Source organism: Corvus brachyrhynchos, unplaced genomic scaffold (genome assembly GCF_000691975.1).
Source record: "Corvus brachyrhynchos isolate BGI_N302 unplaced genomic scaffold, ASM69197v1 scaffold95, whole genome shotgun sequence".
Lineage (NCBI taxonomy): Eukaryota > Metazoa > Chordata > Aves > Passeriformes > Corvidae > Corvus > Corvus brachyrhynchos.
In genome coordinates this window covers 1161042-1179335 of record NW_008238347.1, presented here as the reverse complement: position 1 = coordinate 1179335, position 18294 = coordinate 1161042, and the positions used below count along the sequence as shown (strand labels likewise).

The 18294-nt window shown below is 49.0% G+C and overlaps 1 protein-coding gene across 1 annotated transcript in view; it reads right to left on the bottom strand.

Annotated features, from left to right (window-relative positions):
• Positions 1 to 18294, bottom strand: part of GRM7 (glutamate metabotropic receptor 7) — a 108210-nt gene that overhangs the window by 60509 nt on the left and 29407 nt on the right. Inside the window, 2 exon segments of the mRNA XM_017735243.1 lie at positions 6618 to 6772; positions 7729 to 7870. Coding sequence (XP_017590732.1) covers positions 6618 to 6772; positions 7729 to 7870 — 297 coding nt within the window.

The window sequence follows — 18294 nt, the reverse complement described above, 5'->3', positions numbered from 1 at the left end:
TCAGATGGACAACGCCATGGAAACAAAGCCCAAGCTCCCCTTCCCAGGCCTTTCCCTTCAGCTGCACAGAGCAGCATCTTCCCTGGCCGGCTCCCAGCTCCTCACCACCCGGCCCCTACGGCTGAGAGGCTAAAGGGTTGTGTTTATCCAGCCTCAGCAGGGCACCCAGGCCATCGATCTTGACTCCTGCTTCCCTTTCCAAGGAGCCAGCACAGGGGGCTACAAGGAGGAGCTTTTCCTAAATCCTTTCCCATCCCTTTGTTGTCATGCAGTCAAGTAAACAGAATGAAAACACGCTCCTGAAACAGATCTGCAAATCCAGCAGGAGTGAAGTGGGCACTTCTGCACTCATTGTATCATCTTTAAGGAAATTATGTGTATTATTATGTGCATTCTTTCCTAAACTATTACTTTCAAAAGCCTATAATCAGTGAAGCATTAACAATACAGACTAGAAGAAAAAAGCACAGGGAAACAAACAAGACAAGCCTTTCAAACCTCTGCTCACTTCCTAAAATTAGCACATTTCCCTTTGTGCCTGAGCCTGCCTCACCCAGAGATGTCAGTAATACACTCCTGGTGTGTCTGGGGGTGTGAAGCCCCAGCAGAGAGGGGCTGGAGCCTGCAGGGAACTTTCCTGGGATGCTCTGGGTGCCATGGTGAGAGCCAGGATGAGAACCAGCAGCTGCTCAGGCAGCACACAGCCACGATAAACATGTGACACGGGCCCAGTGAAAGCACTTTTGGTGTGTGATGCAGACATTTGCTCCTTGCAAACTCTGCCCCAGCACAGGCACCCATCAGAGCCCCCTGCAGAACAGGCCTGGGGGTCCCCTGGAGCTGCCACGCACAAACAGCAGCTTCCTAAAAATACAGTCCTTCCTCCTTTCTGGCTGGAAATACTCTGCCCAAACACATCCAGCTGACAGCTCCCGTGTCACATCATCGAGAGGAAAATTGGTCTTGAGAAGACGCAATTCAGGGTATCTCAAAAGTGATGATCCATCTGAAGGGTGATCAATAGCTGTGTGTTCCTCTGGGGATGATCTCTTCCTACAGCACCAGCCCTCCCTGTGTGTCTCCATGTGCTCACCTCCCTCTCTCAGAACACCCACACCATCTCCAGTGTCCTGGAATCACAGCTGAATGGGAACAGCAAAGGGAAAATGCCAGCAAAGCTCGGGGAGCAGCACCCACACCACAGACCTAGAGACACAAACCCCACACGATGAGCAGCAGTTGGATCCCAGCAGAGATCCTGGATTCTGGCAGTGCCAGATCTGCTGGGGGTTGGGTGAGCAGCTCATTTCATTTCAAGGAGCCCCAGAGAAAGCTCCTAAATCTCTATTTTACAGCAGTTCTGTATGGTCCAATTAGAGCTTCCCACCTCATTTATGTGCTGAAAGCAGCAGCAGCGTTTGGTTCAAGCCCCATTTGGGACAGGATTTCTTGTTAATGCTGTGCTGGTTATGGGCAGTGCCTTGCACTGAGCAGTGGCAGAAAATTCTCTTTAATACTCTGAAACCACCACCCCTTCAAACTGTCTCACAAGCCCCGAGTGAACCCCAGTGCCTGAGCCCCACACAGCGGCCAGGGGGACACTCCAGCAGAACCCCAGGATGTGTGAGCTGGGAGGGAAGGAGTCCTCGTGAGACCCCACCTGCAGTGCTGCCTCCAGCCTCTGCTGCAGCCCTGTGAAGCTCAGCACTGCAATTCCACAGGGAATGGGCAATTCTCCTGGCAGGAACAGGCCCTGTTTGCCCCAGTCTCCAGACAGATCCTCTCAGGACACTGGGCACCACCACACACACGTATTTAAGCCAATATTTACCTGCACAACACTGACATGGCCCCACTGGTCCCAGCCAGCCTGGAAGGGCCAAGGAAGGAAGGACAGATCCCAGAGCTGGAGCCCTTCAGCTGAGTGGGAAGGAAAGCAGCTCACGGGGGGAAGGCCAGGGGATGGGAGGGAATTCAGGGCAGGTAATGGGGAGAGTAAGCAAATCTGGGAGTGATGGTCCAAGGGACTGACAGTCCAAGCTGCACCTCTTATGCCTTTTCCCTCGGGACTGGGGTCCCCTCTGGCTTTTGGTGTTCCTGGGCTCTGCTCCAGCCAGGCTGCAGCCCCACAGTCCTGGAGGAACAGACCCCTGCAGCCACATCTTTCCATCCCAGTTCCTCTCTCAAAAGCACATGGCTCATGCCCCAGGGACACAGAAAAAGCTGGAGAACAACAGAGAACTGGAAAAGACCCTGCACCAGGCTGTAAACAAACAAAAAATACCCAAAGTGAAGTGTTTACAAGTATGATTATGCAATTTACGCTGGCCCGCTGCTCTCCTGAGGGAGAGGCAGGAAGGGCTGTGGGCAGCACCTCATTCCCAGGGAACATCCCGGGGGAATGCAGGGCAGGGTGACCCTGTCTGTAACACTGCACACAACCCAACACTGTCTCTAAGAGAGCAGAATGAACCCCGAGCTCCTTCCCTTTGCCACACTGGGGCTGGGAAGGTAAAACACTTCAGAGGCACTAAACAGGGACAGAGAATTTCATTCTCAATTTTGCTTAAATCACCACTCTTTCATTGGTTTTTCCTCAGTTCATACCGCCCAAACAAAAAAGGAGCAGACCAGCTCTTGTTGGAAACAAAAACAAAACAGGGTTCACCATCTCTCTGGGTGACAACTGAAAATTCCAGGGACAGTTCTGTTGGTTTGCAGCATTTGCAGTTTTTATTTTTTAAAATATCTGAGCACATCCCTGTACTGGATTTGAGCCATCCCTCAACCTTCAAGCCCGGAGCTTCACAAACTCCAGCCTCAGCCCCATCTACAGCCTCTGGAATTGAATCATTAATCTGAAATCTACTTGAATCCTACTGTTCAGTTGCATCAATTCTGAGCTCAGACAGTAAAGACTGTTTTTTTCCACATCAGCAAAGCTTTTGCCAGACTTTCTAAATAATTAAGACCAAATCTATGCATTATCCTCCGTATTTCTCTTACAGCTGCTCCCCTCCTTGGTTCCATCTCCCTGGGAGCTGGTGTCCATGAGGACAGAGCACACACAATTGAGAAAGGCAAGGAAGACTGTTTCAAAAGAAAAGCACTGGCGGAAAACCCCGAGCTCTGGAAGTGCTCAGTGAGTAACACTGACTGTAACAACTGTTCCCAGTACCACAGATGGGGAACCACAGGGAACTGCCCACTCTGATAAATATTGCACAGGAAAAGGTGTGGGAACAAGAGAAAGGAAGAGGTGAGGAGATCGTTGTTCACCCTCCTCACAGCTGAGGTTAAGAGGAAAACAACTTCTGGGGCTCAGAACAGGGCTTGTTTCTCACGTGAGGAGGGCCCAGCACAGCTCTGCTTTGGAAGAGCTCAGAGCACCAAGAACCAGGATACAACATCCTGCTGCCACGTTGCTCTATAAGTAAATAAGTAAATAAATAAATAAATAAATAAAATCTGCTTTTTTCCTCTGAAAGCCTCTTCAAGCCTTTCAAGTTCCCTGTACCTGGCTGAGCTGCCAGTGGAGTGTGTTCCCAACTTCCCAAGGAGTGATTCCTCTTTCATGTGCACTTCTCTGGTTCACTGTCTACTGCAATTATGCAAATAATATGCAACTTTATCCTTTCAGCATAATTACATCAAACACAATCAGGCTATATTAAGACTGACTTAAGATGAATGAATTCAGTTCATCTAATGATTTCCTAAATCCCCCCCATGGGACTGCGGCAAAGAAAATTCTGTCCCAAGAGTGACATCAAGTACCAAGACAGACATCAAGTACCAAGACAAATAACTCTGGATCTGGGGCCTGATCCTACAAAAAGCCAAACACTTTAGGCCCCCTCTGGAGTCAGAGGCTGCTGGGATATTCCCACTGTCAGAAAACCAGGACCATCAGCTGGTACCTATAGACACAGGTGTAAAACCACAGCACACCCGCACTTCTCACCTGTGTTTTGAACTGAAATCACGCCTGGGGGTGAAGAATGACTAGAAAAATGATTTTTTCTCTGTACAATGAGTGTTTCAGTTTGTGACTTGTGTGACCAACAGCTCTACAGACAAAGCCCTGCTAATCCAAAGTGTGCCATGCACCCTGAATTCGCAGGCACATCCTCGTTCAGTGCAGCTGAGCATTCCCTGGCTGATTAGCCAAACATTATTCCCTTTGCTGTGGGAAGAGGCAGTGTCAACATTCAGGTCAAGGCACGGGAGCTGCAGTGATCTCTCTGCTTCCAGCAAGGTTTCTTAGGAATGTTTTTCCAACATATTCCAAATACTACTTAAGACAGCGATAAAAGGAAAGGAAAAAAAAGAAGAGATGCTTTTGAGGAGTAAAATAAGGGCAACCCCCTCATTCATGACTTAACACAGATTTTCACTAAATCCAGTGGGAATTGAGCTGGCACTTCACTGTGGCCCTGACCTGGAGCCTGGGAGCCCCAAGATGCTGCATGGAAGGGGCCTGGGCTGGGATCTGCTCAAGGCAATGGGCTCCAGTCTGCTTATGCAGTTTGCTTCCTTCCATTTGCAGGGAAAATCAAGGTGCCTTATTTCTTTTATTTTATGCCCTCATCGAAAGAAATGTGTTGCTGAATTTTAGGAAGCAAATGTTCCATTTCTGGACGATGAAAGAATGACATTAAAATGTCTAATTCCTTTCTTTGTGTCTCGTGGCCAAATGAAAATGAAACAACAGAAAGGAAAACAGAACAACCTCCAGCAGCCTGAGCACGGGGAAGGCAGCAATCCAGAGGGATTAGGGCCTCCCTGAGCCTGGAAACACCAGTGCCTGAGGATTCCTGACACATTCACTGGCTGTTCTCTTGGTGAATGACACAGAAATGGGACCAGTCCAAAAGGAGAAATGGGGGATCTGGAGAACTGCTCCAGTAGCACCAGGATCTGTTCCCTTAACCACCCCTCTGCCCCTGTGACAGCAGGAGCAGATGGCACATCCAGATGGCAATTAGGGACGGCTGGATGGGACTGGGGAGGGTAGGAACCAGCCCGAGCCTTTGGAGTGGCCAGGGAGCAGCCAGGAACCCTGTGCTCTGCACAAGGATGCCTTGCTCTGCCTCCCTCCCCCAGGCACAGCACCCACTCCTGCCCGAGGCTTTTCCTTCCCAGAAAGTCTCATGGAACACACAGACCCCAGAATGTGTGTCTGCTGCTAAAGGATACCTCAGTCAGAGAGATTTGTAGGCAAAATGCAATTCAGGCACCACAGTAACGCCCCAGCCTATGTGGCCACGAGTGCAAAACGCACTCAGCCAACCTCAGGCAGTTCTCCAGCAGAGTCACTGAATAAGGAGATATTTGCAGGCTCAATAAACACAATTTTTTTGCAGCTACATCAAACACACTGATGTTTACAACTCTTATTTAACTGACTTTCTATACCTGAACTCTTCCACTCTACCATCCTCACTCATTGTGTCCAAAACCCCCTCATGCTTCCCACGACAGGTTTAATGTGTAACGTAAAAAGAAAATACTTTAAAACAAACAAACGTGGAAAGTTTTTGTTTCTGTGTACTGTTGACAGAATTTTCGTTTCTGTGTCAGAAACCCTCAGGGATGAATACAGACAGTGTGAAAAGCTTATTAAAATATCCTGCTTTTCAGAAACAAACCACTTCATTGTCTGTCAACTTTCTGTATTTACAGAGAAATAACATCCAAGAGTGCCTCGGGGGGTTAAAAATGTAAAAGAATGAAGCAGATGATCTACCTGAGAGGAATAACTGATGAGCAGGGAGCGCAGGCACAGGGAAAATGCAAATATTTGGTTTTGCAGGCAGTGAAGACACCAGAACCCCCTTTAATATGGGCGATGTGCTCGAGGACTGCCCGCAGACCCTGCCCCGCCAGGGCCAGCAGAGGAGTTGGGTTTCCCTACTCAGTGCCTGCCCTGGAAACAACTTTCCCTCCATATTCCAGAGAACACAGACTCTGATCAACCTCTCTGCTGTCCGGAGGAAGCCATGTGGATGCTGAAGCATCTTTACACACAACAGGATTAACAGACTGAGGCGAGATCAGACAACAGACACTTCAGAGCACAATGGAAAGCTGAGAAACAAAGGGATTAAATAAAACAAGTTTCCCAAAATTGGGCATATACATGCACTCGTACAAGTGTGGATATTTCTGAAGCACACAAGCAATATGGATAAACACAGTGCCTGATCTGAAATGAAAGTTAAGCTGAGTTTAAATGGAAACCACTGATAGAAAAACAGTTTTACTCCTTCAGTAGAAAACTTCTCTGCTTCAGAGAGGAGACATAAATTGCCCAAGATTCTCCCTCCCCTGTATGCACATGACAGGCTCAGATCAGTTGGGTTTCTCTTTCCAGTGATAAAGCCTTGTCACATCCCCCCAGCCTAATGCAAGCTCTGAAATCAGGCCCCTGAGAACCAGCTGCTGGCAGCTCCCCAGCTGGGGAAACAGCCTCGAGTTTCCACCTGAGGAACAGGGACATTCAGGGGAAAATCAGGAGCTGGAGCCGTATTCCATGGGCTTGACCCTGTGTGCGTGCACGCGTTGATCCCCACACACTCAGCAGGAGCAGGAGGAGGGGCAGGACAGGCTCTTACCCTCGATAGTGGCTCTCTTGGGCAGGATGGTGATGGCTCCCTCGGCCACGTCCTCCTGCTGCAGCAGCGGGCTCACCTTGGAGCCCCACGTGTCCGAGCCCACCCACAGGAAATGCCCCACCTGATCCGCCCTCTTGGCAGCCGCCAGGATTTGCCTGTGGAAAGGAACATTTGGTTTGCAACATGATTTTATTTAAATGTGGAGTTGCTTCAGAAAATGGTATGTGGCAATGGCACAGAAGGGCTGGGCTCGATGAGCTCAGAGGTCTTTTCCAAGCTGACTGACTCTGTGATGAACAGGAACAGCACATTCCTGAACCCAGCACAGCTCAGGGGCTTGGGACACTCTGCATCACCAGGGCTCTGGGCAGCCTGGGCCAGGGAAGGATGGAACTGGATGATCTTCAAAGGTCCTTCCAAGCCCAAACCACCCCATGATCCATGCAGCACCAACAGGACTTCTCTTTAAATTCACCCTATACCCCATGACTGAGTTTCTGATTCCACTAAAACTTAAGAGTTTTTCCACTGACTTTACTGAAACTTTTTCCTAAATTCTTTTTGCCTCATTTTGTGGGACCAAGCCTCTCAGCAACTGATGATTCCATCACAATTTTAAGCTAATTTCAAATTCTGGACCCAGAATACACAAGTGAGTAATGAAATAGAAAATATTCTTTGTGTTATTTTATAAGCCCATTCCATGTGGTTTAACCTTGAGCATCCAAGTCACTTTATCACCATTAACTTTCATTTGCCATAAAACAGACTCTGAATTAATGAATTACACAAAGCAGAATGAGCCTGGAGAGGGGAGCGTGTTCTTAATTCCTCTGAGAGGAAGGGTCAGCTCTGCCATCCAACACGAACAACCCCATGACAGGAAAAGCTCCCAGATCCTGGCCCCCATTCCTGTTCCTCCAGCATGGTCTGGGCACGCCATGAGCCAGAGCAGCAGCAGCCTCGTGCCTGGTGCTTCCCCCACATTCCCAACTCCACATCCCCCCATGGCTCCCACCAACAGACCTGTCCCTCCCTCCCTCCCCCCGAGCTCTGTTTGCTCTCCCTCTCCTGCAGAGCCCCAGGGGATGGGTGCCCCAGCCACCCTTACTTGATGTCCTCGTCATTGGCGAAGATGACGATGGCCCTGGCGTTGGGGGTCTCCAGCAGCTGCCGGATGATTTTATCGAAGTCGATGCTCTTGTCCTTGCGGTCCTGGGGAATCTTCAGGGACTGGGCGATGCAGAGCCCACCTGTGCCAGAGAAAAGGACAAAGGGACCTTCAGAGGAGGAAAGGAAGCTTCAGGGGAGAGCACGGGACAGGCACTGGGGACTGCACAGCCCACAGGGGAGCCTGGCAGGGGAGGAACTCTCCCGTGGGATCGCTGCCCTTCCAGGCACTCCATGGCCAGCTTCCAGAGGGATCCACGCAATTCCTTCTCTGATACCTACAGCCTGCATGGCTGGGGAGGGTCAGGGATTACACAGGCTGTGCCCAACCCACGGGAGAAAAGCAAAATAAGCGAAGACATGGGCAGTGGAAGGATGAAAATGAGAGGAATTAAAAAAGGAAACAACAGCAACCTGAACAAGCTTAAACTGATGAATAAACCCCCAAAACAACAGGCTGAGAGGCAAAAGGTGCTGACAGTGTATTGGGCAGGTTTTATCTCAGTGAAGGGCTGAGATTCTTTTTGATTTTGCAACTTGAGGGCTCCTGGGGGGAAATGCTTTCACTGGAATGACTTATCTGGAATAGGAACAGCCAAAGTTGAGATATTGGCAAAACCCACATTGTGCAAGAAAATCCTTACTCATTCAAGTGCCCACCACCAAATAGGATGGAGAGACCCAAATACTGAAGCCTCAAGATAAAGTAGGTGTGTGAATGGGACTTCTCAGAAACACCCAGGGAACACAGCAAAGAGCATCAGCATAGCCCCAGATACCTACGGCCAGACCAACAAATGCCCACTTTTAGCACAGTTCCCATACTACAGTTGTTTAGTTTGTTTTAGAAAAAATAAAATAAAAAAAAATCCCATCTCCACTGACATTCTGGTTGTTGCTGGCAGATGAAAACACAACTTTTGCCTTAATTATTTTGTTTCTCAGTAGTAAACACTTTCATCTTTTGCAGCATCTTTGATACCAACCTCCTCACCATAGTGCACAGTGTGTTAATTAACAACATATCAGAGCTCTTAATAAAAACCAGCAGTGGGGATGAGTTGATTAAAAGGCAGAGATTCACAGATAGGCTTTAAAACCCAGATTTAAAAGTCCTGGTAATTGAAGCACCTGAGGAGGTGTTGGTGGGTGAAGAACCTGGAGGAGGAGGCGGCTCAACTCTGGAGCATCCTCCCCATCCCAGGGCAAAGCAGCCACGGCAGCACCCACAGAGAACCACGGGACAGCCAGGAAAACCAAACTCCTGCTTGGAAATGGGGAAATCCGGCTCTTGTGCACATCCCTGAGCTCCTCACAAGGCACGTCAGGCTCGTTTTCCCTGATTTTTGTCAGGGACAAGCTGAGCTGCAGTGGCTGCCTGAAGGCAAGGGAGCTCTGCTGGACCGGCTGCTCCAAACACTCAGAGGGAAAACGATTGTTTCAGTGGGAAGAAATAAAACAGTGAAAAGGAAAGGCTGGGAAAGAATAAAGGAGAATAATAACCCCCAAGTTTTTCTCTGACTCACATAAAACATTCATTTTGGTTCGCAATTATCACAACCTGGGCTTTCTGCAGCCTTTTTTTTTCCTTTAAAAGCAAACATTACCGAGTTTTTAAAATAAACTTCATTTTAAATGAAGATCAAAAGTCTCACTGCCAGTGAATTCAAAAACCTGAACAGTTTAAAATGCTCTTTCTATTTTCCCCAGTCAAAATTATATGGAATGAACCCAAACCCGCAAGCAGTGCTCTCCAGCTTTCCTAAAGCATCTCACTTGGCAGGAATTCCAGCTGGTTAAAAGCACAACCCCCAGCCAGCCCTGGTCCTGAGCATCCTGAGCATTGTCCCTGCCCACGGCAGGGGTGGCACTGGATGGGTCCCTCCCAACCCAACCCAACCCAACCCAACCCCTTCTATCAGCCTGTGATTCTGATGAACAACCAGCCCCGGTGTGCAGAGAGGCAGAAACAACAGGGTCTCTCACCCACACCCAGGACAGTGATATCTCTGCAGATAAGAGTCCACCTACATTAAAGAATCTGTGAATCCAGAGGGGAAAAGAACAACCCTCCCAACCAGGTGACATGCTGTTGTTGCAAAACTATAATTAAAAAAAAATAAATTATTTCATATTAAGTAAATGTGACCAACATGAAGAAAGTGCTGGGAGAAGGGGCTGGAATGGCTGGAAGGCTGCTGGCTCTGCAGCCACCCTGCAGCAATGACATCCATTGTGTGGGTCACTCACCCACGGCCTGCATGGAGAAGCCAAAGCTCCCATTGTTGTGGATAATGGTCACAGCTGAACAGAGCAGCCTTGGACAGAGCCACAGCTGTGGCCAGGTTTCCACAGCCAGCAAAAACCCTCTAATGCAGCATATGCTGCCAAAGCTGCGATTTCCAGGAGCTTTTGAAAGGAAAGAGGAGCCAGGGTGGGGAAAGGAAACAGTCTGGAATTTGAGAGGGCTGTCTCAGACCCTGTTTGTGACAGTTTTCCACTCCCTTTGGGAGGTCAGCTCCTGCTTTCCCTGCTGTCCAGTGGGGAGGGCGAAAACCGGAGCTCTGTTTTAAGCTGCCCACCTGGGAAGGGTGGCCTGGGCAGACACCATGGGCTCAGCCCCTCAGGATGGGGAGCTGCTCTCAATCCAGGGAGTGGGAGAGCTTTCCCAAAGGGAGCAGATGACCTGGTACCCTGCTAGCCTTGGCACTGCCTCTGGTCAAAGGAATTATGGATAAATGGATAAGAGGAATGGATATTACTATGGATAAATGGCAAATATCAGAGTACACTTTGTCACCCCTCGGCAAGCAGAGTGCCCAGGGAACTGGGTGTTTGTTTTCCAAAAGGCACAATGGAGTAAGTTCAGCTTTCATATCCTCACCCCACATCCCATTACAACAGGAAACATGTGCACAGTTATTGAAACTGTCAGGTTAATTCACAGCACTTCCGAGGGAAAAACCTCCAAGGGAATTAAGTGGTAAAAACATGAAAGCTGCAAATTCGGGATCCTGTCATAGGATTCCTGCAGTAATTCATTACCCCTGGTGGCCTGGAGAAGTGACAAATGCTCTGAGCAGCACAAAGTGCCCTGGCAGTGGATGACATGTCCGGAGAAGCTGGGGCTGCCCCTGGATCCCTGTCAGTGTCCAAGGCCAGGCTGGACAGGGCTTGGAGAAGCCTGGGACAGTGGGAGGTGTCCCTGCCATGGCAGGAAGCGTGGAACAAGAAGATCCTTAAGGCACCTCCCAACCCAAACCATCATAGGATTTTATGATCCCATGAATTTGCGGATCCCACACCATGAAATAACCAACATGCTCACGTTGCTGGGATGAAGGGTCGACACACAGAGCCCATCCACCCACTGTGGAGTGAGATCCAACAGCACAAGCCCTCTGAAGGATGAGCACGAGAGGATTTTTGCCCTGGGGATCCCAGTCCTATGTCAGAGCCGTGGATGGAGGTCAGGCCCCATCGCAGGACGCTCCAGCATCCGCAGCGGGGGGCAGGCAGGGACTGAGCCAGCGGGGTGGGGAGCACACGGGAGCTGGGGACACAACAGAGCCTGAACAATCCCCTGGCTGCTCCTGTCACCCCTGGCAGCCTCTGAGCCATTCCTGTGACAGGCAGAGCCCTGGGGAATTCTCACAGCTGGAGCAGCCACCGTTAAATTGGCCGGGGCACTGAACACCCAACGCCGGTGTTCAAGGTGATGCACGGATCTGGGAATCAAAGTGCTGCTCCAGTAGCCATGGATACCCCTGATTATGTGCTATTTGGATTCTGCTACAACACTAAGTACATTATTCTGCTTCCCTGAAATTCTCCAGGAGCTATTTTTCTTATCACCACTTAATTGGATTATCAGGTAGCGAAAGAGACAATTTAACACTTTTTCAGCTGATTTATCTGCAGAGATCCTCTTTTGGGGGGAATCACTTTTAGCAACACTGAAAACATCATGTCACGAAGTTATGTTGGTGCTGATGATTATTAAAAGGAACTCTCAATTAATTTGATTAACATGTTCCTTTAAAATTAGCAGCTGCCAAGAGCTGCCTCCTGGATGTTTATCAGAGTTATGGGAACAACAGACAAAGCCCCTGGAACAGCTCAGCTGCTCCTCCATTGGCAGCGATTCCAAGAGCTTCCTCCCTGCACACCAGTACAAAAAACACCCCAAAATGAAGATTTTAAGGATGGTTTGTTGGGAAGGGTGAGAAAAGCTCAGGTTAAGTACAGATGGTACCTACACTTTGTAATGCAAACAATAAAAATAAAAAGTCTCCAAGTGCAGGAGAGCTCTGATCCCTCAGGAAGAACTGCTGTGGCCCCATGATGCTCCAACAAGCAGGATCCCCCATCACACAAGGGGAAATAAATCAGTCAAACACTTTAACTGAAGTTTGGGGGAGCCAAAGGAGAGGAATTAACTGGGGAAGAAACCAAATAGACCTCAATGGCACACAGTAGGTTTTCTCATTTCATTGCACATTTTCCACATCACTGCTGGGTTCTGGGATTTCCTGCCATACCCTGCATATACAATTTACCAGCTGCACTGGATCTGGCTGGTGCACCTCCTGTATTCTGAACAAGAAAAGACAAGAAACCAGTGGCAGTATCACTGAAGACTGAGTTTAAAGAAGTCAGGATTCCCCCCATGTGAAAACCTAGATAGCACAACTGAGGAGATTTCCCTGATAAAGCAGAATCACATCCTGAAGAACCAGAATGACAAAAGATCATTTTATGGTCCTCAAATACAGCTGGGGCTGCCAGCTAGCACCAAACTCCTCAGCAGGGACAGAGTTGTTCAAACAACTGACACAAACCCACCAAATCCTCAAAGCCCAGAGGCTGGAAATCGATCTGTGATTCCCACATGGCTCTGCAGCAGCAGCCACATCCCAGGGAGGAGTTTAGGCCCAAGCTTTGGTTTATGTTTAACTAAAAACCCTCAATGTCCATGTTCTTGTGTGTTTCTCCACAAGAAACAATCAGATTTTCAGCAAGTTAATCAAGTGCAGGAAGATTTCCAGCCCCATTCCCAAAATTTCCAGTCCCGTTCACAGTAAAACAAGTGAGCAAAGCAAATCCTGACCTGGAAGTCCAATTTTCCCTGTGCCATCATGGGACAAGGTGCCACCAGCATGGAAGTTCACCAGGCGCTGGTCTGAGCCCACCAGAACACTCCCAACACAAGACCCCAGGGATTTATCCAAGAACTCCAGTCCATCTCTCTGGAAAGGCTGGGATGCAGAGCCTGGAGATGCCCAGGGTGATCTGTCCCAGCACCAGCTCTGCCCAAGGCACTCCAAAGGAATTTCAGTCTATGGAAATGAGCTGATGGATAGAAAAGCTCCTGCCATTCCATGCAGCAGAAATGGAAATAAATTGATTTATTCTGCCCCCCCAGTTAAACCAGATCAAGGCATATTCAGAGAGAGCTGGGTGGGTTTCATTCTGCTGCACTCCACCCACCACACACAGGTCTGGGAAATAGAACACCCTGGGCATGGAGCTATCATACTGCAAGGGAAAAAATCAATGGAGAGGCCAAATCAGCACAGAATGTGCAGAATCCTCAAGAAAAAGGAACTTTGAGTTAAAAAAACCAGCCTGTAGTGAGATCCAGAAATGCCAGCTGGGCCCTTGTGTCCTAAATCAAAGTCCTAATGAGGCTCTGGATTGGATGGTTGTTCCTTTACTAGAACAATTAATATCCTACTCCCTAGGAATCCTCACTCCCCTGTTTGCCAAGAGCTACAAAGTCCTTGCTTATGGCAGTAAAAGAAGTTTACAACTGCCCTGATCTGCAGATGGGCTCGAATTTAAATTACATCTCCACAGTATGGTAATTCAATTGTAAAAATGGAAAGTGCACCAATAATAAAATTACATTAAAACTTGGAATGACAACAATTTATCCAAGGAAAAGGATCCCTGTGGATACTCAACAGCTTTAACTTAGAAACTTTCTACACATGAAGAAGCTACTGAATCACTTTGAAATTTTATTTTCACTAATCTTGTTTATTGTTTCATTTTTTCACATTAGCCCTCATCATAACCCAACAGCAGAACACCTAAACTAATATGGAAGACTAATATTTCTAGTATGTTATTCATTAATGCTTAATTCCACTGTGTCAGACCTTTGCTGCATATTTAATGACATTCCCGGTGTGTTTTACCACCTCAAAATTGTCCTTTATTATGGCAGTTAAACTCCAGTAACATACAAAAAATTAAGACTCTCCTTGGGAACACTAAATTAAATTATAAGAATGGCGTAAGACCATTTTGAAAGATGTAGGAAAGTTCTGTTTGTGAGACAGAATAGAAGGAAAATGAGGATGTGCTGTAGGACCAAGAGCTGCCTGTGCCTGGGAATGATGAGTGAGAACAGGTTCAGCCCAGGCTTGGCTGGAGATGGGACTGGGAGTTATTGGCTTCCTAAAATCTGCTACAAAATGTGCATTGGGGCCACACAGTGCAACCATGTAGAAAAAAGCAATATAAAATAGAACTTCTGCTTCTGCTTCAAACATTTAAATGACTTTTGTTGTTACAGCTCCATGCCAAGAACGCTGCCATGACCTGGCCTGGAGCAGAGCCCTGCAAAGGGGAAACCCCTGCTCAGAAGGGCTCTGAGATCCACCTAACAATGAAATGTTACCCCCTGGAAAGGAGATTGGATTGCAGGGAATAGAGAAGAAAACCCCTAAATTGATAAACCATTCCCTGTTTTCTTTGAAAGACCCAGAACAGGAAGCTCCTCAGCTGAAGGACCTTATTCATGCTTTGAATCTCGTCATTCAGCTGTTCCTAACAACAAAGAGAAAGGAGAGACCCCAGATTCAGACATCTGGATTAAGGTGAAGGGTGGAACTGGACACCTGTGGGATTCTGTGAGATCCCGATCCTGGGGGCACCTGCTGAGCCATGGGATGCACCACCCCAGGGGGTAAAATGTTTCCTCTGATCTCAAACAGCACAAATCCCCAAATAATGCAATGATAAAACAGAATCACACAGTTGGCAAGGTTGGAGCAGACCTCCAAGACCCAGCTGGGAACCCAGCACCACCCCCGTGGGCCCCACTAAGCCTCAGCCCTGTCCTTGCAGAGCCGGCCCTGAGCCTGAGCGCAGCTCTACAGCATCCTGAGCAAAAATAGCCCAGGCAGAGTCCTCCCAAGCAGTGTCAGAACACTCCCTGAGACACATTTGCTTCGGAACAGCCGTGGGCGGTGCGAGCTCCCGCTGGGGGAGAGACAGAAACAAAGCACCCAAAATACCCTGGTTACAGCAAACCTCCCGCCCAGCCGTGGCACCAGCAGGACTGGGCTCCAACACAACACCAGCTGAGCGAGCCAGGCCTCTAGCTGCTGCAGAAATCCTCAAAGGTGGCAATAAACTGGAATTCTGGAGGAGAAGCACGGGAGGCAGCCCCTGCTGATGCCCTTGGAACACCCAGGAGGAGGCCCTGCCCAGCCTGGCACCGAGGTGACAAACGCTTCCTGGAGCACCACCAGTGGCACCCGACGTCCCAACCCCAGGAGTGAGAACACCGCAGAGGCTGGTCCTGAAATGACATGGGATCAATGTGAAACAGGTTGGATTCCAGGGAATCAACAAAGAAAGAGACAAACTGGGAAAACATTCCCTGTTTTTCTGTAAATAAGTGCTATGATTAAGGCAGAATCACAGAATTGTTGGAAAATATCTTTAAAGTCATCGAGTCCAACCCTTCCCCAGCCCTGCCAAGGCCATCACTGCCCCATGTCCCCAAGTGCCACATTCACACAGCTTTTAAAGCCCTCCAGGGATGGGCACTCCACCCCTGCCTGGGCAGCCTGTGCCAGGGCTGGACAGCCCTTGCCACGGAGAAATTCCTCCTGATGTTCCACCTGACCCACTCTGGCCCAGCCTGAGGCCGTTCCCTCTCCTCCTGTCCCTGTTCCCTGCTGAGCCTCCTTTGCTCCAGCCTGAGCCCCTTCCCAGCTCCCTCAGCCGCTCCTGGGGCTCCAGCCCCTTCCCAGCTCCGTTCCCTGCCCTGGACTCACTCCAGGCACCCTCAGTCCGTGCTGAGTCTCTCCAGCTGTGGCTCAAAGCAGCCCCGTCCCCTCCATGGAGCTCTGCCGGTCACTACGTGTCACCTCCCAGCACTGCACCCCTGGCGGGCAAGGGCAGCCAGGCTCACCCCTCAGCTCCAGTCCTTGCCTCCCCAAGTGCCAGGCTGCTCCAGACAAGCCCTGGAGCTGCTCTGGCTCCTTGCAGGAAGCAATTTCCTGCCTCCCCCGCACACGGACCCAGAGCCGGGTCTGTTGGTGGCAGCTGCCTCCTGGAGCTCCACTCTGTAATTTAGGGAGCTGCTCCGTGCTGGGCTGTTCCTGCAGGGATATTTCCCCCCCCCCAGCAATAACGATGCCACCTCTGGATAACGAATCATTATAAACTGCAAGCACGAAATGATCTCTAATGATGAAGCTTTTCTAACTCGGGTTTGGAGTGTTCCCATGTTCCCAATCCGTTTTTTCTCGGAGCAGTAACACGGCATTTCAGCCTGCTCCCAGATAATGGCATTGCTCTGGCTGTTATGTGTCTGTTAGGGCAAGCAAAGACTTGTCACTTCTTCAAAGAGTGACAAATCCAGAGAGCAGCAAGGACACCATGAGACATCCCAGTGGGAAGGGAGGGAGGAGAAGCAATCTTTGATATATAATTTTGGAAGGAAACATGTTTCCTGGTTTTTCCACCCAAGAAGACACCAGCATTTACAGCATGATAAAATTCTTTCATGAGCCCAGTGCCAGGCTTACAAAAGCTCTGCAACAGATCAGGGACCTGGAACAGGGCCCACAAAGTAAGGGTCAAAATAGGGTTGAAGAGCTGAACCCCAGAATAAACTTCTATAACCAGACACACACCGGTCCCCATCCCTCCGAGTGGTCCCTGGGTCAGATCTGCAGGTGCCAGCTGGGATGACTGAGATACCAAACCAGTTTGTTAGGTACCACCTGGGTCTCAGATCAGTCCTCCCTTGCTGCAGCACATTTTCCCTCCAGATTCACACCCAAGGTCATTGCTGGGAGCTCATACAGTGACCACTGTTCTTCTGGGACTCAAAATGGGCACATTCAGCAAAGCTGGGAATTACAGAAATAGGTTCTGTCCCCAGCCCTTGGACAGTAAAACGGAAAATAGAAACAGAACTCTATAATTCCTTGGTCTTTTCTTGTCGTTCTCATAATCCCCATCTCCTTCACACTGGAGTAATGTTCTTAATGTACTCGACTGAGCCTTAATGACCCTCTCTCAGATGAGTACTAAAAATGCAATATAGTTCAATAAAACCACTCCTGCAGCCTGGCAAAGCCCACCCCCTGCACTGCCTGGGCATGAGCCACTCGATTTAATGGAGCTCTGCCACAGGCGGCTGTAAAAGGCACAGGAGTTAGGAGCAAGCCCTGGGAAGGCAGTCCAGGATTCACCCCAGCAGTGCCTTATCTCATGGAAAATGACCACGGTAGAGCCCAGTCAGACACCAACACTCAGCTGGGGACTCTGGAGACAGGGACTGAGAGAAGGACCTCAGCCAGGGGACACCCAGTCACACCCCAGGCCAGGCTGGACAGGGCTTGGAGCAGCCTCGGCCAGTGCAAGCATCCTTGGCCAGAGCAGGAGTGGAACTGGACGGGCCTTAAGGTCTCTTCCAGCCCCACTCCCTGGCCACGTGTGTTCACCTCTCCCAGGAGCCCCAGAAAAGAGATGGAATATAGATATCCCTGGGTGATCTCGGCACAAAGCTCTTCACTGACTGCTTTCCAAAGAGCCTTTTCAATGAACAGCCCATTAAAGACAGAGTGATTCTCTTCATTTGATGCTGGACTTGAGAGACCTATGAAGTATTTGCCAATATTCAGGGTGCCCAAAGTGTTTCACTGAATGGAGACTGCTGCAGGAGTCATCCCTCCAGGAAAGCCCACACTGCCCTAAAAGCTTCCAAAAACATCCTCAACCTTTAAAGCCTCCATTTTCCCTGATGCTGCAGTCCTGAGTTTATGAACTGGCAGTGACAGTGTAGGAGAAGCTGCACTGTGCTACACCAAGAATAAACCCAAGGAAATTCACTTTACAGCAAGAACTTTGGAGAGTCAAAATATTAATGCATCAGAAATGAGGTCACAGCCTCCAATCAATCAATCAATCAATCAATCAATATTTAAACAATTTTTATGCCATGAAGAAGTTTTATCACTACGTTTTTGCAGAATCTTGACAGGGAAAGGCAGCACCAGGAAATCTGGGATTCAGAAGACCAAAGAGAGATGCCAAAAAAAGGATAAGGAAGAATTAGTATGCTGGATGTGCCCCTTTCCCTTACTGTGGGGCACTCCTCATCTTAGTCTACGCTTAATTAAAATTCCTTGTATTATTTACAGATCAAATTTCACACTGTCCCCCCTCCCCCCCCTGACACACACCTGCAGCTGCC